The sequence below is a fragment of the Castanea sativa genome, chromosome 1 (genome assembly GCF_040712315.1).
Source record: "Castanea sativa cultivar Marrone di Chiusa Pesio chromosome 1, ASM4071231v1".
NCBI lineage: Eukaryota > Viridiplantae > Streptophyta > Magnoliopsida > Fagales > Fagaceae > Castanea > Castanea sativa.
The window spans coordinates 25,532,853-25,559,177 of record NC_134013.1 but is presented as its reverse complement, the minus strand read 5'-3'; the positions used below and the strand labels follow the sequence as shown (position 1 = coordinate 25,559,177).

General features: G+C 39.0%; 1 protein-coding gene across 2 annotated transcripts in view; it reads right to left on the bottom strand.

The window, feature by feature from the left end:
* Positions 1 to 2,854: 2,854 nt before the first annotated feature.
* Positions 2,855 to 26,325, bottom strand: part of LOC142609817 (phosphatidylinositol-3-phosphatase SAC1) — a 43,950-nt gene continuing 20,479 nt past the window's right edge. For both annotated transcript variants that reach the window (XM_075781546.1, XM_075781539.1), the window contains 7 exons: positions 13,014 to 13,398; positions 12,737 to 12,858; positions 12,197 to 12,307; positions 11,722 to 11,934; positions 10,547 to 10,738; positions 6,825 to 6,936; positions 2,855 to 3,382 (listed from right to left, as the gene is read on the bottom strand). In XM_075781546.1, the coding sequence (XP_075637661.1) occupies positions 3,134 to 3,382; positions 6,825 to 6,936; positions 10,547 to 10,738; positions 11,722 to 11,934; positions 12,197 to 12,307; positions 12,737 to 12,858; positions 13,014 to 13,398 (1,384 nt within the window). In that variant the 3' untranslated portion in view covers positions 2,855 to 3,133. The remainder of the gene's footprint in view (positions 3,383 to 6,824; positions 6,937 to 10,546; positions 10,739 to 11,721; positions 11,935 to 12,196; positions 12,308 to 12,736; positions 12,859 to 13,013; positions 13,399 to 26,325) is intronic.

The window sequence follows — 26,325 nt, the reverse complement described above, 5'->3', positions numbered from 1 at the left end:
TGATTTAATTTTCCTAAATTGTAACGCAGAGCCTACTGTTTTTTAATTTCCTAAGTTGTAAGGCAGAGCCTACTTTTACTAGATATGATATATCTCTTTTTCATTGACCCTATATTTATGTTAGAATTGAGATTATTCAATGAAATCTACCTTTAGTCGTTTTTGTGCATTAGTTATATTTTGAGATTATTCAATAAAAAATTGTAGTTTGTGATAATTTTTATAAAAAATATGTTGTTAATGCCAACTCGCCCAACCCGCCATTGAAACTATCAAAATTTGTAACTAATCCGCCGGATTTAGACTTTGGTGGGTTGGTAGCAGATTGAAATTTTCCCAACCCGTTAGTGGCGGATTGGATAGAAATATTGGCGTTTGCCCGCCTAACCTGACCTGCCCACACCCTTAATCACAACGGCACAAACAACACCAATTAACCAAAGACAAGTTCATTTTTACAAGGCTGTCAATAGTAAGAAAACTATCTCGAGCTGCAGTCCATAAAAAGACACTTTTTTAGGTACCTTATTACTCCAAATACATTTCCATGGGAAAAGAAAGGTAGGAGGAGCAGATAATGAATTACAGAAAGAGCGTACATCAAAAACACCATTCGAGGTTAACTTCCAAAACAAACTATCAATCCCCTCACCCCTAGGCATTTTGGAATAAATAAGCTCGTAAAAAGCAAACATTCTCTCCTCCTGCCAATCATCACGAGCCCTGTGGAATTGAATATTCCAACTCCTACTACCATCATCTGGTGAAATTCTAATCAACTCAGAAATCCAAGCTTCTTTACCTATAGCACGAAAGAAAAGATTAGGGTAAAGATCCTTTTAAGGGAATGTGCCCACACCAAAGATCATACCAGAATTGTATACAAAGACCCTCTTCCGCCACATACAACACATGACCAAAGAAACTCTCAGCACCTTTCCTAATATTCTTCTATATAGGGAAAAGATTGACAGAATTCAATCAAATTTGACCCGGAATTAAAGCCAACAAAATATAGATGAAAATCACAACTTTACAATTACAATTACAATTCTCAAGTTTATGCCAAACTTCAACAAAAAATTAGATATACAACAAATAAATCTCAATGAGTAAATACAATCTCACCACAAAACTAGTAGCAAAGACTTCCTTTGAACACTTCAACTCTCCATAGTTGTAGATTGAACAAAGAAAAATGTCTCATTTTTCTTTTCCACTCACTGTATTTTCTCTCTATCACTTCAGACTGCACCTCTCTTCAAGCTCTCTCCTATTTGTGTTTCTCTCACAAATCACAATAGCCGAATGACTCTATCTTGCTTTAGCTTTTTCTCTAAGGCCGAATGGCCTCAATGTTTGTTCAGCCTTTTCTTTTACTTCAGCGTGTCCCACATGCTTAAGCCATGTCTCATTAAATCAAAAGTTGATTTGAAGTAAAGCTTAAGAAGACAAGCTTATAAATGAGCTTTGACAAACAAGTGGGCTGGACCTACACAGTGCAAAGCACCCAATAATCACCCCCTCCAGCCCACGAAAGGAGGAGAATTTCTACCCTACTCTTCAGTTATAATTCATGCTGGCCAATCTGACACAAGCTTCAACTTCTCTCTAGACGCAACCTTGGTCATCTGTATGAATCCCTCTAATTTAAATAAATGTTGCTGAACAAGAAGTCTTAACCAATGGTATCTCACCTCAACGTGCTTTGAGCATGCACGTTCTACTAATCAGGCCTTCACTTAGGATAAGTCCCTGAACCATCCATTGATATCCCAAACACTGGATTGATCTTTATTCCCAAAGACAATTATGCTTAGTTGCTTGCCCATTAGAAGCTAGTCACTCCTTCTGCCACAACCACTCTAGCGGTCTAGCCTAGTCAGGTATTGCATCCCACTGTCTTTTCTCAGCAACTTCCACTCCTTGGATCATCGAATCAGGTGCCACTGGCACTGAGCATATGAATTGTGAGTCTACTAAGCTCTCTGACTATTAACTTGCTACATCATCACATAGTGCTAAAAATAAAATTCAATGGTGTGTATCCACTTGCCTTAGTTCCCAACCTTCCCTTCACTAGTTATATATTGCACAAATTCCTAGTTTTCCATGAATATGTCGGTCTATTAGTAAACTCATCAAAGCTATTCATTGTTGTGTTAGTTATTACCCCACCATTTGTATCTTTTAGGATCTCCGGACAAAACGAATGATTTGTATGAAGGGGCATGAAGTTGAGAGTCTCTATTACCCGGATTCTGCTGCTCTCCTCCTTCACCAGCACTCCAGTCTTCAACTTCTCTTTTACATTGGCATTGTTGACTTACTGCTAGTAAACTAACGTGGCCACAACACATCCTTCAAAACTAAAGCTTCAATGTACCGACTCTTAGTAAAAACCAAGCTGACATACACATTGCTTCCAATTATGTATTCCGTGAGAGTCCAAAACCAAGCACATCGAAGAAGATTGTTACTTTGTCCAAGAAAAGATTCTAAGTGGAGAAATATAACTGCACCATTTGTGGGGTCTGGAGATCAACTTCTTGATATCTTTTCGTTAGGCAATATATAGAAGTCATATAGAGTCAATATGTTCCAAGCTAAGCTTACATGAGATATATGTTTCAGCTTTAAGGAGGAATGTTAGATAAATAGGTGATGTATTATGGTTGGACCTCGTCTTGTATAGGTGGTACTCTTCTATAAAAGGTTAGAAAGTTTCCCAAAATTAAAGAGGGAGCTATCCCTATCAACTCACCCTACCAGTAGTCCCTTTGAAGAATATTCGTGTCCTATTGTATTTGTGCTTTCTTTATAAGAAATGAATAAGGTGAAGGCTAAGAGCAGAAATTCCAACACATCATTTCTGTCATTTATACATCATCAATCAACAATATATATGCTCCAGTTTACGGAGGATTGTTATGAGTAATGTTCTTTAAATGGTAAGGGTATTTGGATCATATTGTATTTTGGGTAAGCCTATTCGTGTGTATTAGGGTTAATTAACTTTTAACCCAAAGCAAAAAATTAGAGGATTCCAGATACAATTCAAATAATCAATACAATGGAATAAAGAAAATAATAGAAAACCTCTACTGTACATAACAATACTGAACAGTTCTTTTCAGATTCTTTGCACCTCCTCTTCCCCAATTATCAATCTTGTCAACCAGCTTGGATCTTCAGTAAAGTATTTACACGTCGAAGGGATGACTCCAAGATCTGCACCGATTTGATCATACTCCTTGAGAGCTGCTGCCATCTCTGCTTCAACAGCATTATCATCTACAATGTCAATTGAGCCCAAGCGTAGGACATCAGCATATTGCTCCTCCCTCTCAGTATCATTTTGGATAGGTTCCATTGCAGGGCCCTGCAAGTTCCAACATATATATAGACACCAATCATATGACATGTACCACAAGATACACATAAAGATCAGATGAATCCCAACATATCCAACAGGCAAACTGGACGAACACAGTAACATTGATGAACTTATCAGACACATCAGCTGAACTTACCTAGGGGTTAGTTCTTTATGGGTTTGTTCAGCTTCTCAAATTTTATTTCCTACCAAACAGGCTTCCAATACTTGGCATGTGTATCTTGTTTATTGGTAGATGCTTTTAGTGAAAAATTAACTTTCAGGAAAATACCAAATGTCAAATGACCACCTATAAAAAAACCTTCAACTTCAAAACTCCTAGAAGAATCACAAGGCAGCCCATAACTTTCAACACGTGCTTATTAATGTGTAAAATCATACATATATTTATGATTTATCCAAAAAAAGAGGTGTAAAATCATGTCTGTGAAAACAATCTTCAAGATATACAAACTAGAGGCATATTCTCATATTGGAAAAAGATGTTGAATTGCTTCCCTATTTTTTCATAATTCAATAGTTGGGAGTCAGGGGATTTGAACCATCTCTGTTGGAGTGCCAACTAGTTGAGCTACAAGGCTCCTGGCAAATTGCTTCCCTAAATTCTTCTCTATATTCCCTAGTGGATCAATTATGCTGGAAACCTTCTTACAGGGGGATTTTTTTTATGACAAATCTTTTTATAAGGTACTATATTCCACTAACCATTCTTCCTTCCCTTGGAAGGCTTTATGGAAGCCAAAGGTGCCATCAAAGGTTTTTTTTTTTTTTTTTTTTCTGTGGACCGCAGCTTCAGGAAGAATTTTAACCACTGATAAGTTGTAGAACATAAGAGTAATTGTCATAGATTGGTATTGCACGTGTAAGAAGGATGGGAGTCCATTCATCATTTACTATTACATTTCCATGTGGATAGAGAGCTGTGGAATACGATGTTCTCTTTATTTGGGGTTCATTGGGTCATGCCAACCCATGTTGTGGTAGCAAGCTAGTCATTTAAATGTAGCAAATGTAAGACTGGTGATTTGGAATATAATTCCTCACTGCTTTATGTGGGGTATTTGGCGGGAGAGGAAGCTTGTACTTTTGAAGGGAATGAGAGATCGATTCAAGATATGAAGCTGCTCTTCCTCCAGACGTTGCTAGAGTGAACAAATGCTTTGGGTGTTTTTTCTTTTAATTCTTTGGCTGACTTGTTAGATAGCTGTACTCTCTTTAGATAGCTGTACTCTCTTTGCTCTTTAATTTTTGGCGTAAAGTCCCTACATTTTGATCCGATTTCTATTTTGGTCCCTACATTTTATTTTTATCACTTTTAGTCTATAAATCAATTAACGCATGACATTTAAGTCCTTACCATCACCCAACTAACAGAAAATGCTGACGTGGCTAACAGCACAGTAAAATAATAATTAAAAAATCTAATTTGACATTAAAAAATTGCCACGTCAGCCTCTAAATTAATTTTAATTAAATAAAAAAATTAAAAACAAAAAATTACATGAATTGAACATCAAAGAACATGAACATCAAACCCAAAATCAAAAAACATGAACATCAAACCTACAGGAAAAAAAAAATGAACATCACCAGATCAAAGAGAACACAGGAAAACTCACACAAAACCACACCCAAACCAACAACAACAAACCCACACCGATCATCCGATCAAACCCAGTCAAACCCACCAACGATCACCGATGAAAAAGCCCAGATCCCAGCAAACTCAATCAAACCCAGCACCCACCATCTCTTTCTCTAAACCCAAATCTGATCAAACCCAGTCAAACCCAGCACAGAAACAAAAAGCCAGCAACCCCAGTGGCAGCGGCGCGTCGAACTCTCCCTCTTCGTCGACGCTGTTGAAGCACTTGAAGAAATCACACAAATCAACAATCACCCCAGCAAACCCATTATTTCGGCACCCACGCGATCAAACTCCGATCTCCACAGAACCCACACGATCAAAACCCCATCGGAACGAAACCCACGCAATCAAAACTCAATCTCCATATATGCCGATCAAAACTCCGATCTCTAGAGAACCCACGCCGATCAAAACTCCATCGGAACCCACCCGATCTCCTTCCGCCGATCAAAACCCCATTTGAACCTACCCAAAAGTTGTATGAGTTCGCAAAAATAGCGCTGATAAAGATATTCGCGCACCCATATGCGACTGCGTGTGACTTGTATTGCTGTGGAGGAGGAGGATTTGGCCTCGACAACGATGCCCAGATATTCGCGCACCCATTCTTCTTCTCTCTCTTTCTCTTTTGCTATTAGTTTTGGTTATTGGGTTTTAGTGTTTGTCGTTTTGGTAGTTGGGTTAGTTTTAGTTGCGATGGATCTGTTAGTGAGTTTTGAAAAAATTTGGGTTTGTTAGTGAGTTTTGATTTTGCTGCATACGGAATAATTTTGTTTTTAATTTTTTTATTTAATTAAAATTAATTTAGATGCTGACGTAGAAATTTTTTAATGCCAAAATAGATTTTTTAATTATTATTTTACTGTGCCGTTAGCCACGTTAGCATTTTCTGTTAGTTGGGTGACGGTAAGGACTTAAATGTCATGCGTTAATTGATTTAGGGACTAAAAGTGGTAAAAATAAAATGTAGGGACCAAAATAGAAATCGGGTCAAAATGTAGGGACTAAAAGTGCATTTACGCCTTAATTTTTTGTTGTTTTGCTGGATCCTTAGTACACTGCCTCTGTGCTCTGGTGCATTGTATTCAATTTCTTTTTTCAATTAAGTTTTATTACTTATTGAAAATAAACAATGCAAAAAAATTGACACAAACATTAAAAAATGCTAAAACGGGTATGTTTGGTAGCTGTTTTTTTTTTTTTCCTTATTTTCTGTTTTCAAAAGTAATTTTCTATTTTTGAGACAAAAAAACTTGTTTGGCAACCCAAAATGGACAAAAAACAAAAACTGTTTTCAAAACTCAATTTGTGAAGAAAACTGAAAACATGCAAAAAGTTGTTTTCAGTTTCTAATTTTCAAAAGTCAATGAAAACATTCATTTAATTTAATGAATCTGTCTTATTTAATAAATTAGCATTAGAGTACAAATCCTAATAACACCATATTTTAATATTTTCTATTTTTTTCTTCAAAAATCTATATTTTTAATTTCTACTAACCAAACATGATTTTTATTTCAAAAATACAAGAAAATTGTTTTCTCTTTATATTTCCAAAAACAAGTTTTTGAAAATAGAAAACAAAAACGATTACTAAACATAACCTAGTTTCTCTATATACCATCATAGATAACATATGAATTTCAGCCATTACTTCTGTAGAATTAATTAGAGAACCTCCTTCCGAGTTTGGTTAAAAGTAATTGCCTTGAATCTTATAAGGCACCTACGAGGCTACGACCAACAGATAAAATTATCAGAAATGCCAAGTATGATTACCTGACATAATGCAGCATAATGCTTATATATCTCACTGTTTTTGTCTTGATCACCAAGCAGCGTACCACCATACCAACCATTTCCCTCATCAACGGATGTCATTGCAAGGTACCTGAAAATCAAAGAACAAATATGTGCATTAATTAACTGGAAAAAATATAGACTTTATTAATAACAACCTCCATTTTAACAGGCTGTTACATAATAATTCTGTTTTATTCTCTTTTGGGTAATTGTCATAGAATAAAACTGACAAAGAAAAAGTAGTACAAAATTTATTAACTTAAAAATGCATCTGCAAAGTTAAATACAACAGCTAACCCTATGTTTATGGGGGATAGGAATTATGAAGGTTTCAGAAACCCTTGCCCTCTCCTTTCCTGCCATCTCTCAGCTTAAGATTGTTGAAAGCTGAGCTAAGTTCAACCCTAACAGTAAACATGTCCAAAGCTACAAAAATAGTATATAATGCCAACAAAATCTGGACCAAATGGCATATCCTCCCCACATAAATTAGGGGTAAAGGATGAGAGCATATACTCAATCCTGTGCAGGTTCCTAGCTTGTATTTACCTACCAAAACTTAGCATATCATGCACACCCTTCTTAATTTCAATTATCACAAAGTGTGCACATTGGACACATACCTCTGGTCATATTTTACAATTATTTTTTGATAAGTACTACAAATATCTTAAATTCTTGAGAAGTCCTTATCACAAGAAATCAGGCTCATCAAGCAATAAACCCAAAAAACAAAGTAATAAATTAAAAGAAAAACACTGTATTCCACGATATGATTTCAAATAATGATACAACATGAGATACATGTGCCTTTTTTTTTTTTTTTTTTTTTTTTATAAGTGAGAAAAATCTTATTAAACAAGGCTAATTCATGCAAGGAGCATGAAGTAACAAAGAAATATGTACAAAAAAACAAAAGCAAAAAAAAAAATGTACAAAAAAGAAGAGAATCTAAAAACAACGGAATGGAATCACTAGATATGAATCCCCAAGCTCGAGATCAGTTAAATAAAGTCCCTGTTTAGTACAGCTAATTTTCAAATTTTTTAAAATTGGGAGTTTGAGAAAGCCATACGAAGAAAAAAATGAAGTTTGAAAAAGTTGTACTTTTAAAAATTGCAGTTCGAAACTGTGTTATCAAACAGGCACATGATTTCCCTAATATCTGTGGCCAACATCAATTATAAAAGTACAACCAAATTATTAATTTGATTTTTATGTAGTAAGGTCTGCACAATTCCAAATAAATAAATAAAAGAAACTGGATTATCTCGTGTGCACTTGCTCAACAACTAGAAGTGAAGCCCAAATCTGTCCAAAAACTAACCCAGCCCATGCTATCCAATTATTTATAGGGATTTGCTGAAGCCATTTAAACATGTTGGGAAAATAAAACATTACAAAAATTGGGCTTCGACCCAAGTCAATTATGACTAGGTTACAGTCTTAGTTGTCTATATAAGCAGGTTATTGTACTCTAGCTTGAGTAAAAAAATTTATTGTTAAAATTTTTCCTACAATATTTTGGTGTTGATTCTAGGCAACCCTAGGTGCTGATTCCTATGTTTTGTTTTCTCTTGCTTGGTGTGAAAATTCCAAGCAAGACTAAATGTTAATACCTAAGTTTATTTTGTTTTCTATTTTTAGTGATATCTGTTTTGGTTCTTTTCCTATGTCAATTAGTTGGGAAGGGAAGTCTGCTGAAAAGAATATGATGGATTCAAATGATATTTAATGCACATGTAGAATATCCTAATGGTTAGTCACATCTAGAAATTGGTCAATCCTAATCATTTTATCTTAACAAAAAAGATAAAACCAAATTATATCATTCCTTAATCCATTCTATGCAAGCGAGGTTGCCATTGGACATGTCATCATCTGTGGTAAACTTGCTTCCACATTGGCGTAACAGAGAATATATCCTCAGTGGCTGCCCTTTGGAGAGACATTTAGGAGAAACTGCATACAATATAATTAAATAATAGACATATTTTTCCCTTCTATCCTCCTTAATATTCCGCTGGTTACAATGGGGCTAATCTTACTAAATTCCTTAGACCTGAAGGTTCCAATGTCTTTCTGCTAGTATACATACACCATGAATATACTTTTGTTCATTTCATAGTTCCATAATTATTGAAATTTATCAGGAAAAAGCACTCCAACTTCAAACTAGTCAACCTTCATCCAATTGAAAATGGAATAAAATAAAAACTCAAGAGTACAAAGTAAAAAGTTCTCAAACTTTGTAACTTCAGGCTCAGAATTGGTTCACAAGGCATATACAGAGATTTAGGCTTTGTTTGGTTAGCCCATGACTCATATCTCACAACCCGTTTGATGCGAGAGACGCAAGGAAATTATTATTTAGTATTATTTATGTTTGCAAGTCAATTGTATTTTTATGTTTTAGGTCCCAGTAGTTTATTAGATTATTAGTATTTTAATTTGGAAGCAAGGTTATTTTTGTAATAAGACAATTAAGGTTTCCTAGCCATTAGAACTAAGGTTTAGCAATCCTTTATAAGCAACCTATTGTGCTCCTTGAGAAGATAGTTGATATTTTGATAAATTAAAAAATGGTCGTTTGGTCTCTTTTGGTCTGGTGCTGACTCCAGGTCTACCCTGGGTGTTGACTCCTAGTGGTTTCCCCACTTGGTGCTTACTCCAAGCCAGGCCTAGGTGCTAACTCATAACTCATAACTCTTAAGTCACATCTCACACTCAATTTTCTCCTAACCCACACATTGGTGTGTTTGGCACTCCATTACTCATAGATTTTTCTCTCTTCCAAAACCCACTCAGATTTCCTCATGTCTTTGTCTTCTCTCTCTCTCTCTCTCTCTCAATTAATCTTCTATCTCTGTCAAAGACTCAAATCACCCAAATTCTCCAACCAAAATCTCAGATTCAATTTTGCACATGTGTTTGTCTTCCTCAGAATCTGAGTTGGTAGGGAATGGCTCAGGCAGTGGAGGAATGGTACAAGCAAATGCCTATCATCACCCCGTTCGTATCTCACAGCTGCTATTGTCACCACTATCGGTTGCTCCCTTGATGTACGTATCTATAATTCTCTTATCACTAAAGCTTTCAGCCACAGAAAAGCAAAGAAAATAAAGGAAGAACCCAGCTCACATCTCTCTCAGCACAAGCCCCAAGAGGCTGTGAGATCCTTGTGCAGTGTGTGCTGTGTTTAGCTTGAAGAAGACACAAAGAAGCACAGTGTGAGGAGATGAAGAAATAAATAAAGAAAGAAAGAGAAAAGAAAGAGCCGTTGAGCAACTTGTGTCTGACTTTGAGTGTGACAACACTAGCCACTGGGTCCCACTACTAATGTTTTATTACAAAATTGCCACATAACTCATAACTCATAAATCATAAATCTGAAAACACAAAAAAATTGTTCTCAATTCTCACTACTCATTCTCAATATATTGAGTAATGAGTGATGAGAATCAAACCAAACAACCCTTGCACTAGTGGGGCCCACAATTTTTGGGTGACAAGTGATGGAAATTGAGATACGAGTGATGAAAATCACTAAACCAAACACAGCCTTAAGTTTTTTCTCACAGCAAGTAACTTGTTGAACCAGCCACTACAAGAAAAATCTGATTGATCAGCTAGTTGATTATATTGAACAAGCAAGGAGGTTTCTACTAAAAATGAAAATGGACTTTCAAGAGATATACCTCTGGAAAATTTCCTCTTCATTGGTATCGCTAGGAGAAGAAAGCCAATTTAGGTCACATAAACCATCAACTCTTCTGTCAGCCTGAGATCCTCCACTTGCAATTTCATGCGAAGAAACTTTGGGAGCAGAGGCACTATCTTCATGCTTTCTCTGACCAAAAAGCCAATTTGGGCTTTTGAGCTGTATTTCACTGGACAAAAAATGCTAAGATTCAGTAATGGAAACTAGGTTTCCAAGGATATACAGACTACTTTGCACCATAACCACCCAACAATGAGGAAAAAAAGAAAAAGAGAAACCAGCAATTTTATCATTTCTAGAGAGAGAGAGAGAGAACTAAGAGGACATGCATCAACACTGAGAAGATTGTGCGTAAATTGACATTCTTACTGTAACAGAATGAGATACAAATCATTTTAAAATGTCTTATGACTCATTGGAACTCAAAGATGAGAAATCGGAGACTATTTTATAAATTCACTTGAACATGCAGACTTAAAAAAAACAGAACTTATTTGTGTAATTGATTATTTTTAACTTTTTTATTGTAATATTTAGAACATAACTATGACTTTACACAGAACTTGAATCAGTTTGATGTAAAAATGGAAGCTAAAATGCAAGAAAAGGCATATCCTTCCACATATCCTTGTGACATTAAATCCTTTCCTTAAAAGAAAAAAAGAAAAAGAAAAAAGGAACACACTTGCACAAACATCAATGTGGTCAAAATAATATTTGAGGGAAAAAAATGTTTATTAAAATAAAGAAAGGACAGGAGACAAGCACGTGACATTTCTAGTGGATAACAAACAGCTCAGTGACATGAAGCACCACAAATCGCACACAAACAATGGACTTAGAAAATAGTAGACCGCATGAAAACCAAGAATTTGATTTAACTAATGAAGAATTATTATTAAAACCTCAATCAACAGGTAGTATACTCAGACTAACTACAAATTTTCTTCTATAATGAAAGAAACCCAGGAACAGGTGCAAGTATTTCAGTTTTGTAGATCAACATAGCAGCAGAACCAACAAATCCGCAGCATATAGGAGAGAGAGAGAGAGAGAGAGAGAGAGAGTGCATTGTGTGCAAGCAACCAAGAGAAAGTTGAATAATCATAGGAGGTAAACATAGGATACAAATCATAAAAAGGAAATAATTACGCTGCATCAGGTGCCACACTGGAATTTCCTATGCCAGAACCATGTCTGTGATCTGTTTCTCTACAAAGTCTTACATTCCTTACTAAACTACATGTCCTTTGTATCAACTTATCAAATGATGTCAACTTCATCCGCAAGAAGTCTTCCCTGCAAGCTGAAATAGGGGCCAAAGTAACTCTAGCACCTCCAACAGGCTTGGCATTAGCTAGCAAACTGCGAAGTTGAAAACCGTAAATTTATTATTTAAAAAAAAAAAGGATGAATAAACCAAGAACAAAAGAGTAAGGAACACAAAGATTAGATACTCAATATTTAAAATAAATGCACCAAACCAAAAAAATAAAAATAAAAATCAATGGAGATAATATAGTAAGAAAAATATGAAAAACAATCACAAATGTACAATTTTTGCATGTGTGCATGCTTGTGAATGTGTGGGTGAGGTAGCATGTAGAAGGAAAACATGAAGACTTACCACTTATCCAGGAAAAAATCATCTCCCATCCCAGAAACATGGAGATAGTAATCTGAATCAAGCTCCCAAAGAGCGGGTTTCCCTTCCCGTGGTTGGAAGTAACCCAAAAATCTGTACAACAACCAAATGATGATAGCTTGAGAGGATGTTAAATAAAATGAACACAAAAACAAAATAAACAATAACAGATAAACAAGGAAATTATAAATGATAGAGTCAGAAAAACTGAGGCAACCCAGCTTTCCAAAAATATTTTAAATCTCTTTACATAAGTGAGAAGTTACAGAATGGGAATTTTTTTATTGGTAAATTACACGTGCACCCGATGGGTCTTGAACCCAAGACTTCACCCTCCACCTAGCACTTATAAGGGTAGGAGGTGCCAGTTAAGCTAGAGCTCATTGGTAGAATGAGAATTCAAAACTTCAGAAATCTCATATATTAAAAACAAGAGGAATGAAAATAGTATTTCATAAAAATGAAATAGGATACTATTTTCATAAAAATCAAATAGGAATCATAATGGGGAGGAATATTTACAGATTTATTGCATCTTGCTTTTCACCGTCAGTGTAAGTATTGCTGTAGTATCGCTTGATAGACTTCAAAAACTCTCTAGATTGGGTAGTAGCTTTCCACTTTCCTTGCCTCTCTGGGAAGACCTGATGCTCATAACAAAACAGTGATTTAGGAAATGAAAACAAAATCTCATCTGCAGAGTTAAGAAAAAGGAACAGAAAAAAAAGAAAATGTAGATGTGCAAATTTAATAATAGACAAATGTAAAATAAACTAGGACAATTCACAGTAAAACTTACTGTATTATGAGCTTCAGATCCACCATACTGCTGGGCAAGAGCATCCCCCATGCTCTGATACATATCCATTAGAGCTGCAGCAATGGTACTCTCAGGGTCCACTTTGGGAATGTCTGTTAAACCCATTGCATAAAGTTGGCGGCCTAAAGCTGCAAGGCCATAAGCATACTGGGCAACATTTGTGCGATCCAAGCAGTCAATGCAGTTGGTGCGCAGAACTCCACTTTGAAAACGAGGTGCTTCCCCACCACAATTATTTTTTCCATTCTGTTGATTAAAATCAGTCTCTCTGTCTCGATTAACTAATGAATTTAGATTTTCATTACAGCTTCCAATCCTAGCTAGGTCTGTTGAATTAGCTCTTAAATCTCTAAGCGAAGCATCCCTGTAAGAGATGAAAATGAGCCATATATAGAAGAACATCAGAAGGCCACACCAAGATGATTAACTATTTCAAAAGTAATCTTCAATATGGAGCCTCAATGTTAAACAAGCACCAGTAGGTGCCTTAAATGAGACCTCACCAAGCTTGATGATTACTACAAACAAAATACCCTTATATGAAAGTGGGGCTCTCAACTACTACTAACCCCCCCTCCCTCCCCCCCCAACATTCAAGAATTTATACATGATCATTAAATTGCTGATACACAACTTATTGTCCAGAAAGAGCATTACATGATAAGTAACAATCACAAATTTAATTTTTCTTTTTGTAAATAATAACACTATCAAATTCAAAAGCACTTAATTCAATCATTTTTTTAATGCAATTGTTATGGTGTTTTTTTCGTTGTAAGAAAACTATATGGTTATCCACAGAAGTTTCTTTTTTTATAAGTGGCTATCTACAGAAGTTTCATGGACTGCTTTCCCTGTTAAGAAGCTAGATGACATCTGATACCACAACAATCAGTGTTTTCAAGTTTTCTGTCATTTGTGGGGCCGTATACTATAATAGACTTTATTATATGCACAGTTTAGGAGTTTAAAAAAAAAAAAACATTACTCTTCTTATAAGAATGTGAGACAGAACTACCCTGTGCATCCGCGAATGAAGTTTCCAAGAGCCTTGTAGCTTAACTGGTTGTCACCTCTTGGTGTTTTCAATAGAGACATCTAGAGTTTAAATACTCCCACCCCCAAATTTTGAATTATCAAAAAGAGCATCCACAAATGAAGTTCATTGAACCAATTCCTTTGTGTTTTTTCCTTTTTTTAATATACAAGTAATATTATAAAAAGGAAAGAGAAATTTCCTTTGGCCTACGAATCTACCAGATCACACCCAATTGAGGCCAACAGCCACCTTCACTCTCAAGCTGCAGCAACTAAACCCCTCCACTGATGAATCAATCCAACGACCATCAAAGCGCATCAACCACTAGACCACAACCAAGCCTCAAAAATTCAAACCTAGGACCGTCATTCAAAATACACAACCCCAAATACACAAAAACCACCCTAGTACAACACCCAGGTCATCAATCCTTCGGCCAAGAAAAGCGACCCCAATACCAAACCCTGAAGTACCAAGCTATACCATCAAGCCCAGATTGCTATTGAGAGTTGAGACCCATCCTCCAAAGTCCTCGAGCGACTCCATCAACAATGTAAGACTTGCAAATATTAAGAACAATGTGGCTTGAGGCCTTATGCCAATTCACTTGTCTTCACATCCCTATATGCTGCTTCTGATACTGCACCAGACAACCCTAGACAGAATGTGCCGCTGCAATTATCACCATGTCATGTCATCATGTCACTCCCCTAATCATGGTCTACCACAAAGTGTTTGACAAGTCAATGCAGAATCCTTTTGTTGTTCATCATGAATACAATTTCTACCAGGTCCTATGTAGAAGCTGTCAAAGCTCCAGTGCAGGCAATGTTGAAGCATGTTCAGCAGCCCCTCAACAAAGATAAGGTTAAGGCTGGTACCGTGAAGAATATTGTGGAGATTCCGAGTGACAATTCTCGCACACAGGTAGTAGTTTCTAAAACTCAGACTGGAAGTTTTCATCAGGCAGCCATGGGTGGTGGTGAGGGTGGAGAAGGTGATATTAATGGCAAGAATAAAATTGAAGAGAAAATCCTGGAAGGAAATAATTGCAATATTCCTTTGAAGCCCAATTTGAATTCAAAAATGGTTGAGTTTGGACAGTTGCGTGATAATTGGAAGGGACGTTGGCTAGGGAGAGGGCTGCCTGTGATTGTGAATGAATATGGAAAGAGGCGGGTATCTTGGGATGCTGTTAAGGGAGGTCAACAAGCTGGCAAATGGGTACCACGTGATATTGCTTATAATACTAAAGTGGGTCTGGGCCCATCCAAGAAGAATGCCCAAGCCTCGTTGGGAAATAAAGAATCCATTTTGGGCCTGGGTCTGTTAAGCCCATCTACTTTTGAGGCTGGAGAGAGCTCCTTTAGTGGACCAAGGGTTCTGGAGTCTTCTTACCAGAATGGGTAGAAGTGAACTCATTGCCACGAAGGATTTTGTGTGCTCAATGGTCAAACCCACCACATCGAAGCAACCTGCGACGTCGCCGAAGGTATCGGTGGTCACACCCTCCACATCGGAGCAACCTTTGACGTCGCCGAAGGTACCGTTGGACTTAGCAATGACGGAAGTTGAATTTAAGGGTGGTCAGCTCAGCTCGATTCGACTACCTCAGCCACCCATTGAGCCAACAGGACCAGCGGTGGTGGCCCAAGTCTCCCACGAACAGTTATCGCCGATTAGTGCTCCATGTGGGTTGAGGTTGGTGCCGGTGAAGTCATCGGCCACGATATCGGAACCGGTAATGACCCTTGCTGACCCGATAGAGTCGGAGCTGGTGCCTTTGTCTTCTTCAGTGGCATCGGAGGATGGGGATGAGGATTTTGTGGGTTCGGAAGGATCGGTTACTTTTGATTTTGAGGGAGTTCAACTACCTAGCCCAACTATAAGGGAATTGGTCAGAGACTTGGATAAGTCTTGGTGTAATTCCAAAGACTGGATATTACAATTGCGTGATGGCAAGCAATTAGTGCTACCATTGTCACTGTATCGTTCTCCAGATTGTATGTCAGTCTGCTCATGTTTGGAGGGCGTGTGTACCAGGTAATGTTTCTAGTACTAATGAAGGGCAGAGGGTTAGTTGGGCAGATGAGAGTGAGGGGCTAATAGACTCCTCGACTGTGGTTCCCGAGTTAGTGAGTGAGCTGTGGGAATTTGATGAAAGGTTGAGGTCTTGTGAGGGAGGTGATGAGCCATTAGTTGTGGTACCTTTGGCTACTGAAGGTCCGTTGGAGTTGGTGTCTAGCCATATGAAGGAGATTGGGTGTAAGGAGAGTGTGGATAATTGTCAACTTTCACAATGGATAACCAATAGGATAAAGGCTTTCAAGAAATCTGTGGGCACTTCGCTGGAAGGTTTTAAGGAGCAGATTACAGGATTGTTATTAGCCATAGAGGCCAGAAAGAAAGATAAACAGAAACCGGTGGTGGGTGATCAGATGAAGTTGGTTAAGTTAGGACATAAAGGTCAGCGGGAGCTAAAGAATTTGTTGTCATCTTTGAATGTTGAGTATGATACAAATAAAGCAAGGAGTGCAAGTTCTGAGCGGGCAGTTGTGTCTATCAATGAATGTGAAGATTATTTCTTGGAACGTTAAAGGGTTGAATGAGCAGGATAAAAGGCTTAGGGTTAGAAACTTGATTAGGAAATGGGGGCAAGATGTGGTTTGTCTTCAAGAAACCAAAATTGGGCTAATTAATAGAGCGGTGATTCATAGCTTGTGGGGTGGCCAACATGTTGACTGGTCTTACTTAGGTTCTTGTGGTGCTTCTGGTGGGGTGTTAGTGATGTTGGACAATCGGGTAGTGAATAAAATGGAGGAAGCAGTGGGGAGATTTTCGGTTTCTTGTAAGTTTACAAGTGTGTCAGATCAGTTTGTTTGGGCGTTTACTGGTGTTTATGGTCCTAATTTACACCGAGATAGGAGGTTATTATGGGAGGAACTCTGTGGCTTGAATAGCTGGTGGAGTGTCCCACGGTGTGTGGGTGGTGACTTTAATGTGATTAGGTTCCCTTCCAAACAATTGGGGTCTAATTCTTTCACTACTGCTATAACGGAGTTTTCCAATTTTATTTCGGAATTGGGTCTCACTGATCTGCCATTGCAAGGGGGTACTTTTACTTGGTCAAATTCTAGAGAAGTTGTTTCGAAGGCTAGGCTGGACAGATTTTTGTTTTCTGCAAATTGGGAGGATAAGTTTCCAACAGTTTCTCTAAGACGGATGTCTAGGTTGTGCTCAGATCATTTTCCAATTGTCCTTGTGGGTGGATCTTTTCAGAGAGGGAGTATGCCGTTTAGATTTGAGAATATGTGGCTTAAGGATGAAGGTTTTGTGGATAGGGTTCGGTCTTGGTGGGATTCCTACCAGGTTCACGGTGCACCGAGTTTTATTCTGGCCAATAAATTAAAGCTCCTTAAACATGATTTGAAAAGATGGAATGTGGAGGTGTTTGGTCATGTTGACGTTCGGATTAAAAATTGTGGAAGGACCTTAGTGTTCTAGAGAATATGGAGGAGAGTTGGGGATTATCAGCGGAGGAAAAGGTGGAAATGGGAAGAATTTGTGATGAGTTAAAAAAGCTACTCTGTTGGAAGAAATATGTTGGAGGCAGAAATCTAGAGTTCTCTGTGTTAGGGTAGGAGACAAGAATACTAAATTTTTCTCACAAGAGGGTTAATTCTATTGATAGGCTTATGGTGGATGGGGCGTTGTCCACGGACTTGGCTGCTATAGCAGACTATATCTCTCAGTTTTATAGGCAGCTTTATTTTGAGGAGGTGGCTCACAGACCTATCTTAGATGATGTGGATTTTTCTAGCATCTCGGTGGAAGATGCAAGTTGGCTAGATAGGCTTTTTGAGGAAGAAGAGGTGTTTGAGGTGATCCATGAGTGTAATGGTGATAAGGCACCTGGCCCGGATGGCTTTTCCATGGCATTCTTCCAGTCTTGTTGGGGTGTTTTGAAAATAGAAATTATGGCTGTATTCCATAATTTTCATACTCGGGCGATGTTTGAGAAGAGTCTTAATGCTTCGTTCCTTGCCCTTATTCCTAAGAAAGTGGATGCTGTGGAGGTAAAGGATTTTCGGCCTATCAACTTAGTTGGTGGGATTTATAAGATTATTTCTAAGGTGTTGGCTAATCGGCTTCGTAGGGTGGCACATGGGCTTATTTCGGATTCACAAAATGCTTTTGTGAAAGGCAGACAGATTTTGGATTCTGTCTTGACTGCTTCTGAATGTATTGATAGTAGATTGAAGTCAGGAGTTCCGAGTGTGCTGTGTAAATTGGATGTGGAGAAGGCGTATGATCATGAGTTGGGATTTTTTAATGTATATGCTGTAGCGTTGTGGTTTCTCAGAAAAATAGAGAAAATTAATAAGGTATTGCATTTCAACTGTAAAGTTTTCCATTCTGATCAATAGTAGCCCAACTGATTTCTTTAGATGTTCTAGGGGGCTTTGGCAAGGGGATCCTTTATCTCCATTGTTGTTTGATATTGTGATGGAGGCATTAAGTCGTATGTTGGATGTGGCTGCCTCTGCTGGGCAATTCTCATGCTTTTCTGTGGGTAGTACGGCTGGTCCATTAGTGATGGTGTCTCACCTTTTATTTGCAGATGACACTTTGATCTTTTGTGATGCTGAACCTTCTCAGATTGCTAATTTGAGGGCGATTCTTACTAGATTTGAGGAGGTGTTAGGGCTTCATATTAATTTGGGGAAATCGGAGTTGGTACCTGTTGGTGGGGTACCCAACTTGGAGGCTTTGGTGGGTTTGTTGGGGTGTGGGCAGTCTTCTCTGCCCTTGAAATATTTGGGACTTCCATTAGGTGCAAAATTTAAGGACTTATCTATTTGGAATCCTATCCTAGACAGAATAGAGAGAAGATTAGCAGGTTGGAAGAGAATGTATTTATCTAAAGGGGGTAAGGTGACACTCATTAAAAGCTCACTATTGTCTTTACCTACATACTTTCTTTCCCTTCTTCCTTTACCGGGTAAGGTGGCTAAGCGTATGGAGAAATTACAGAGAGATTTTTTGTGGAATAGGATTTGTGGTGAACCTAAAATTTATTTAGTTAATTGGACCAAGGTTTGTAGGCCTTTGCAAGTTGGGGGGTTGGGTATAAGACAGTTGGGTAATTTTAAGTCTGCCTTACTAGGTAAATGGTTGTGGAGGTATGGCACGGAGACTGATGCTTTAGGGAGGAGGGTTATAGGGTTATAGAGGCAAAATAGGGGAACATTTAGGGTGGTTGGTGTACGAAGAAGGTGACAAGCCCTTATGGGGTCAGCTTGTGGAGATACATAAGAAGTGGCTGGTTGAACTTCTCTAAACTCCTTGTTTATGATGTGGGGATGGTACTAGAGTGAAATTTTGGAAGCATGAGTGGTGTGGGGATTGTACTCTCCAAGAGGCCTTTCCGGAGCTTTACTGTCTTAGTAGGTCAAAGGATTCCTTGGTAGCTGAAGTTATGGGTTGGTCTGTTGGGAGGTTTCACTGGAATGTGCAATTTCGTTGTCCACCACAAGATTAGGAAGAAGAAGCCTTTGACCGGTTTATGGGGCTGGTCTATTCCTCGTCAGTGTGGGGGTTTGGCCCAGATAAGGTTTGTTGGAAGCCTGCAAGGAATAGAGGTTTTAAGGTTAGAGGTTATTACAGTTCCCTCTACCCTCAATCTTGTTTCCTTTCCATAGAAAATGATATGGCAATCGAAGGCTCCTCCAAGGGTAGCCTTCTTTTCTTGGCCTGCTTCCTTAGGTAAGATCTTAACAACAAACAACCTTCGTAAAAGACGAGTGATAGTGCTTGACTGGTGCTCTATGTGTAAGAGGTGTGAGGAGTCGGTGGATCATCTTCTACTTCATTGCTTCATAGCTTGAGAGTTGTGGTCTTTGGTTTTCTATTTGTTTGGTATTCAATGGGTTATGCCTCATACTGTTCTTGAGTTGTTTGAGGCTTGGCAAGGAAAGTTTGCGCGACATCGTCACATTGATGTTTGGAAATTAGTGTCTCACTGCTTGATTTGGTGCATTTGGCGAGAAAGCAATGCTAGAAGCTTTGAGGGTTGCAAACGCTTTTTGCTGGAGATTAAGTCTTTTTTCTTACACACTATTTGAATGGAGTGTGGTTTTTTCTCATTTTTCTTGTTCTTCCTTTTTCTATTTTTCTTGACCGTTGTTCTTTTGTTTCTTGATTTGTGCCCCCATAGTACATCCCCAATGTACTCGGCTTGGCAATCTTTTTATCATTAACAATATTCTTACGTTATTTATCAAAAAAAAAAAAAAAAACCAAAAAACAAAGAACACCCCATGTGAACCAGCTTCATAACCCATTATACCAGGTGAGCAAACCCATATACAAACACGCCTTGGCCCAATATTCTTCTTTGGTGGGCTTAGAAGCTAGGACCACGACACATCTAGGCCAGTCATAATCAACCCATATCAAACCAAAGTTATAAAAATTGTACTGGCTACCAATCTGATACACTTACAACAATAATAAAACCAAGCCTTGATCCCAATACTTTGAGGTTGGTTAAGATCCTTTTTTTTTTTTTTTTTGATAAGTAAGATGAGAATATTATTAATAAGGGAAAAGCGAGAACAATACAAAGAGTTCATGGTAGTAAACAAAGGAAAAGGAAACAAAAAGACTTAAGCAACCCCTAATCTATTCTAATAGAAGAAAGAAAATCCGTAAGGGTAGAACAATCTAAGAAACCCCAACATCGAGACCAATCGAAAAGGGTCTGCTGGCAAGACTCTAATAACTGAGCCACAGTTTTCCCCTCATCCTCAAAAGACCGCCGATTTCGTTCAGTCCAAATAGTCCACATTAAACAACCTAGGACCAAATTCCAAATATCAGAACTATGCTTCCCAAGCCGATGATACCAACTAAAAAAAAAGTCCACAATTGAACCAGGCATGACCCAATCGATCCTAAACAACCGAATCACATACATTCACAAAGAATGAGCTATCGGACAAAAAAGTAACAGGTGGTTCACAGATTCCGTATTACAGCAGCACATACAACGATTCGCCAAATGACGACCACGTAGCATAAGGTTATCCAAGATTAGAATCTGACCATGAGTTGCTGTCCACATGAAAAAAGCCACTCTTTTAGGAACTTTAACTTTCCAAATGCCCTTCCAAGGAAAAGTAGAAGGAGCTACATTTCGAATCTTATGATAAAAAGACCGAGTATCAAACTTCCCACTTCCATTAAGATCCTAACTAAGCCTATCACACCCTCCACCCCTAGGAGTTCGGGTTTGGATGAAACGAAGAAGGGAGTAGGAAGCCGCTAACTCCTAATTATTGAATTCCCTATAAAATCTTAAACTCCACACTCTGTCATTATCATTCATAGGAGGGCTTAACACCTCCGAAATATAGGCCTCCTTATTGGCTGAGCACAGAAATAATTGAGGATGAAGAAATTTAAGAGGAACATCTCCAGTCCACTTATCATGCCACAAAAGGATACGAGAACCATCCCCTATCACAAAAGAGACATGCTTTGAGAAAGTTTCCCACCCTTCACTAATACTTCGCCATAACCCACAACCATGAGCCCTACGACAAGCCCTAGTGCACCAACCCCCTTTTCCCTCCCCATATTTCATGGCAATAACCCTTCGCCATAGATGAGTGGTTTCATGGCCATACCTCCAAAGCCATTTCCCTAATAGGGCCAGAGTAAAAGAAACCAAATTCCGAATTCCCAAACCACCAAACTCACACGATAAACAAACATTTTCCCAAGCCACCAAAGGATATTTGAAACTTTCAGCTGATGAACCCCACAAGAAGTTCCTCTGAATTCGATCCAATCTAGTCGTCACAGCTTTAGGGATAGTAAAAAGGGATAAGTAATAAGTTGGAAGGCTTGAAAGGGTACTTTTCAGCAAAGTGAGTCTACCACCCTTTGACAAATAAAGCCGCTTCCAACCTGAAAGCTTCTTTTCCATCCTCTCAAGGATCGGATTCCAAATAGATGTTGTTTTATACGAAATTCCCAATGGCATACCCAAGTAAGTCATAGGCAAACTGCCCACCCTACATTGAAGAATATTAGCTAAAGATTGAATATTACGTACCCCCCCCAATAGGGACAATTTCACTTTTCCCCACATTCACCTTCAAACCAGTAAAACCTTGAAAACAAGTTAAAACCAGCCTAATAGTAAGAATCTGCTCTCTAGAGGCCTCACAGAAAAGAATGGTATCATCAGCATATAAAAGGTGTGAAACATGGATACCGGTAGAATTAATAGGACCCGCTTGAAAGTCCTGAATGAAACCACCTTCCTCAGTTTTCTTCAGGATACGACTTAGAACCTCCATGATCAAAAGAAAGAGAAAGGGAGACAAAGGATCACCTTGTCTGAGACCTCTAGAGCTACCAAAGAAACCAACAGGAGATCCATTAATCAAAACTGAGAAGCGGGCAGAAAAGACACAAGTCTTTAACCATCTCCTCCATCTATCCCCAAAACCCATCCTCTCTAACAAATAAAACAAGGTGTCCCAATTTACATGATCATACGCTTTCTCAATGTCTAACTCACACACCACCCCTGGAGTACAACACTTCAGTCTACTGTCTAAACATTCATTAGCAATAAGTACTGAATCCAAAATCTGTCTACCACCCACAAAAGCATTCTATGACGTTGAGATAAGATTATCTAGCACCCGCCTCAATCTGTTTGCCAAAACCTTAGACAAAAGCTTATACACACTGCCCACTAAGCTGATAGGCCTAAAATCTTTGATATTCAAAGCATTAGTTTTCTTAGGAATCAGGAATAAAAAAGTAGCATTCAGAGACCGTTCAAACTCTGTACTCCTATGGAAATGATCAAAAAAGGCCATGACATCAATTTCCACTACACTCCAGCATTTTTGAAAAAATGCCATAGTGAAACCATCAGACCTGGGGCTTTATCCCCTTCCATCTCTTGAAGAACCTTCATCACTTCCTCCTTAGAAAAATCCCTCTCTAAATCAAGCCGCTCATCCTCCTCAATACTAGCAAACTCTAATCCATCCATAGAAGGGCGCCAAGTATCTGACTCAGTGTACAAATTCTGAAAAAAATGGACCACCTTCGACCGTACCTCTTCCTCATCCTCATATAGGACACCATCCACCTCTACACCCCTAATATGATTAGTTCTTCTATGGGAGTTTGCAACCCGATAAAAAAAGCGAGTATTATTGTCCCCCTCCTTCACAAATAACATTCGGGACTTTTGTCTCCAAGAAATCTCCTCCAAAGAGGCAAGATGTGCAATCTCACCTTTAATTTGAATACGACGAGTTTGGTCCTCCTGAGAAAGACCTGACAAGTCCTCCCTAGCCTCCAAACCCAACAAATCAGATAAAAGACATTTCTTCCTAAAAGCCAAATCCCCAAATTCCTCCTTATTCCACTTTTTCAGGTCTTTTTTAAGAGCTTTTAATTTATGAGCCAGAATAAAGCTAGGAGAACCCGAAAAGCAATACCCATTCCACCATTGACAAACCCTCACTACAAAACCCTCTTCTTTCAACCACATATTCTCAAACTTAAAGGCACTCCGACTTTTACTAACACTACCAGCCAGCACCAAAAGTGGGCAATGATCCGAAACTACACGAGGGAGTACCCTTTGAGACACGTTTCCAAAATGATCTACCCAATCCACCGATGCCCAGGTTCTATCAATTCTTGACATACAATTTGTCCCCGAATCTCTAAACCAAGTAAAAGAAGTCCCTTCAAGAGGTAAGTCCACAAGGTAATTAGCCTCAATGAAGTCTGAAAAAGCAAACATAGCCGGACTAAAAGTCTCGCAACCTAGTCTCTCACTCGGAAAACGAATGATATTGAAGTCCCCAAAAACACACCAAGCCGTATTCCACCTGGAATGCATCCTTGTAAGCTCCTCCCATAGAGCACCCCTCTGATTATCATCATTGGGCTCATACACTCCCGAACCAGCCCACACAAAATCATCCACAACGCCCTTCAGTAAAACGTTAATAGAAAACTGACCAACAACACTATCAACTTTTTCAAGAACTCTCTTATCCCAAACCAATAACACCCCCTTGCAATATTGACTGCGTCTAGAGCAACCCAATCAAGGAACAGACTACCCCAAAGACTTCGAACAACAGCAGAGTTCAAGGAAGACAACTTCGTTTCTTGAAAGCAAACTATATCACACTTCCACTCCTTGAGAAGATTTTTGCATACCTCTCGCTTCTGAGGATTATTTAATCCCCTAACATTCCAAGATAACAGCCGTAAACTCATTTAAAACTGGTAATCGCCCCCGTACTTTCTGAGAAGCCTCTATTCCTCCCCTTAGATGCTACCCCATCATAATTAATAGAAGAAATTAAACCTTTGAGTTCTCTAAGCCCTTTCTGCTTTGAGTTCACAATTCCTCTAGCAGACCCAACACTAACAACATCAACACAGTCTTGTTCAAGAAGACGAAACAGAGCCAGACATTGATCTTCATGCTTAACAATAGGAAATCCCACAATCTTACAGAAGTCTTTCATCAGATTACATACCCATTTCGAATTTTTCACCTCTGACCCCCGAACCTCTCCCTCATCAACTTCCTAGATCACCTCCAATTCCTGTTCATAGGGATCCCATTTAGATAGAGGTGAGCACTCCACAAATCCACTCTCTTCCTCTCCGTGAATTAACCCACTGGGATTAACTTCACCGTTCTTCCACTGAAGAAGAAGATGCTCAGACCCTACCTGGGTCAGTTCAACCCCTTCCAAGTGGTACGGTGACCCTGGCTCAACAATAGAACTACTCCATTTTTCTTCCTTCTCACCTGAAACCACCGTGGAGTTGTCTCTTCCTTCAAAACAAGGACCCTTCTTGCTACCCAGGCCCGACAGAGGAGCAAAGGAGTTATGAGCAACACCCTGATGTCGAAGATCAGAAGAAACCACAAACCCACTTCCCATCGGCCTCACCGGCGACCCTATCCTCAAAACACCAGCTATCGGGGAATGGGTCACGTCCCTCTTCCTCCGATAGGTCACCACCTCGCCGGAAAACCCAAGTTTGGGACCTTCCGTCGCCCTCGCTACTTCGTCGGGGTGGTCTTCCTCTGATTCCAGCACCGCTACAGTCACCGACGACCCAGAGTTATCCCCCGATCTCCCTCTCGAGCTCTCACCTTCAACCCCCGAAGACTGGGCATCAGATATTACATTTAACGAAATGGGCTTGACCAAAGTACCCTCATTTAGTGAAGGTGTTGTGGCCACAAGCTGGGCTTTAACAAGCCCACCAGCATGTTTTGTAACTTCTGGCCCATCACTTGAAACCTTGGGCCATCTGAGCTCCTTAGCACCCATATAGGTCACCTTACGTCTCCCGCCCTCAGACTTGAACACTCTCAAAGCCAGAGTAGCTGGGGTCAATTTAAAAGAAAAAGTCTGTGTGGGTCTGCCATTAATGACTGAAACCTTGCCATATTTAATTGAACCATTTTCTTTAGGACCTCCAGGAATCCCGTTTGGCCCCAAATTTGTTCCAAAATTTTAAAATTCCTTAACTTTTGCTGACTACCAAAAGCAGACAAAAATTTCCCACTCTGGTCACCACCAACTGACTAACCACCTCCACCACCACCACCACCATTATTGGAGGAAGCTTCAGCCATAGAAGTAGGTTTAGCACCAGTGAAAAAAATCCTTAACTCTCTCTGAAACAAAGACCAACCTGCACGATTGTAACTTGCTGGTATCATAATACAGCCTCTCCTAGACCCTCCAAAATATACCGTAATAACTACAAAAAGACCGGATTTGTTAGAACTCCCACAGAACTCTATTAGCTTCCCATTTTCCCTCAGTCTCTTACAGAGTACAGCTCTACCAGGCACCCAGTCACGTATATCAGCAAGACAAGTAAGAATCCATTCCAACCCCCTACGACCAACCCAAATAGAGCTCTTAACACCCCTATGTGACTCGTGTATAGCATACGAATCAGCCCGCTCCCCGTCAAAAGAAAAAGAGAAAAGTTTGGCATCAATGCGAAACAACCTCTTACTGTCCATGTGGTTCAAGGATTGAGGTAAAGGAGGGATAATTTGTGAATTTTCTTTGGTGGGGGTAACTGGTATGGCTAAAGGTGCGGGTGCAAGTTTAGGCAGTTTTGACAAAACATGGTTAGACCCCTGAGGTGGTGGGGATGGGG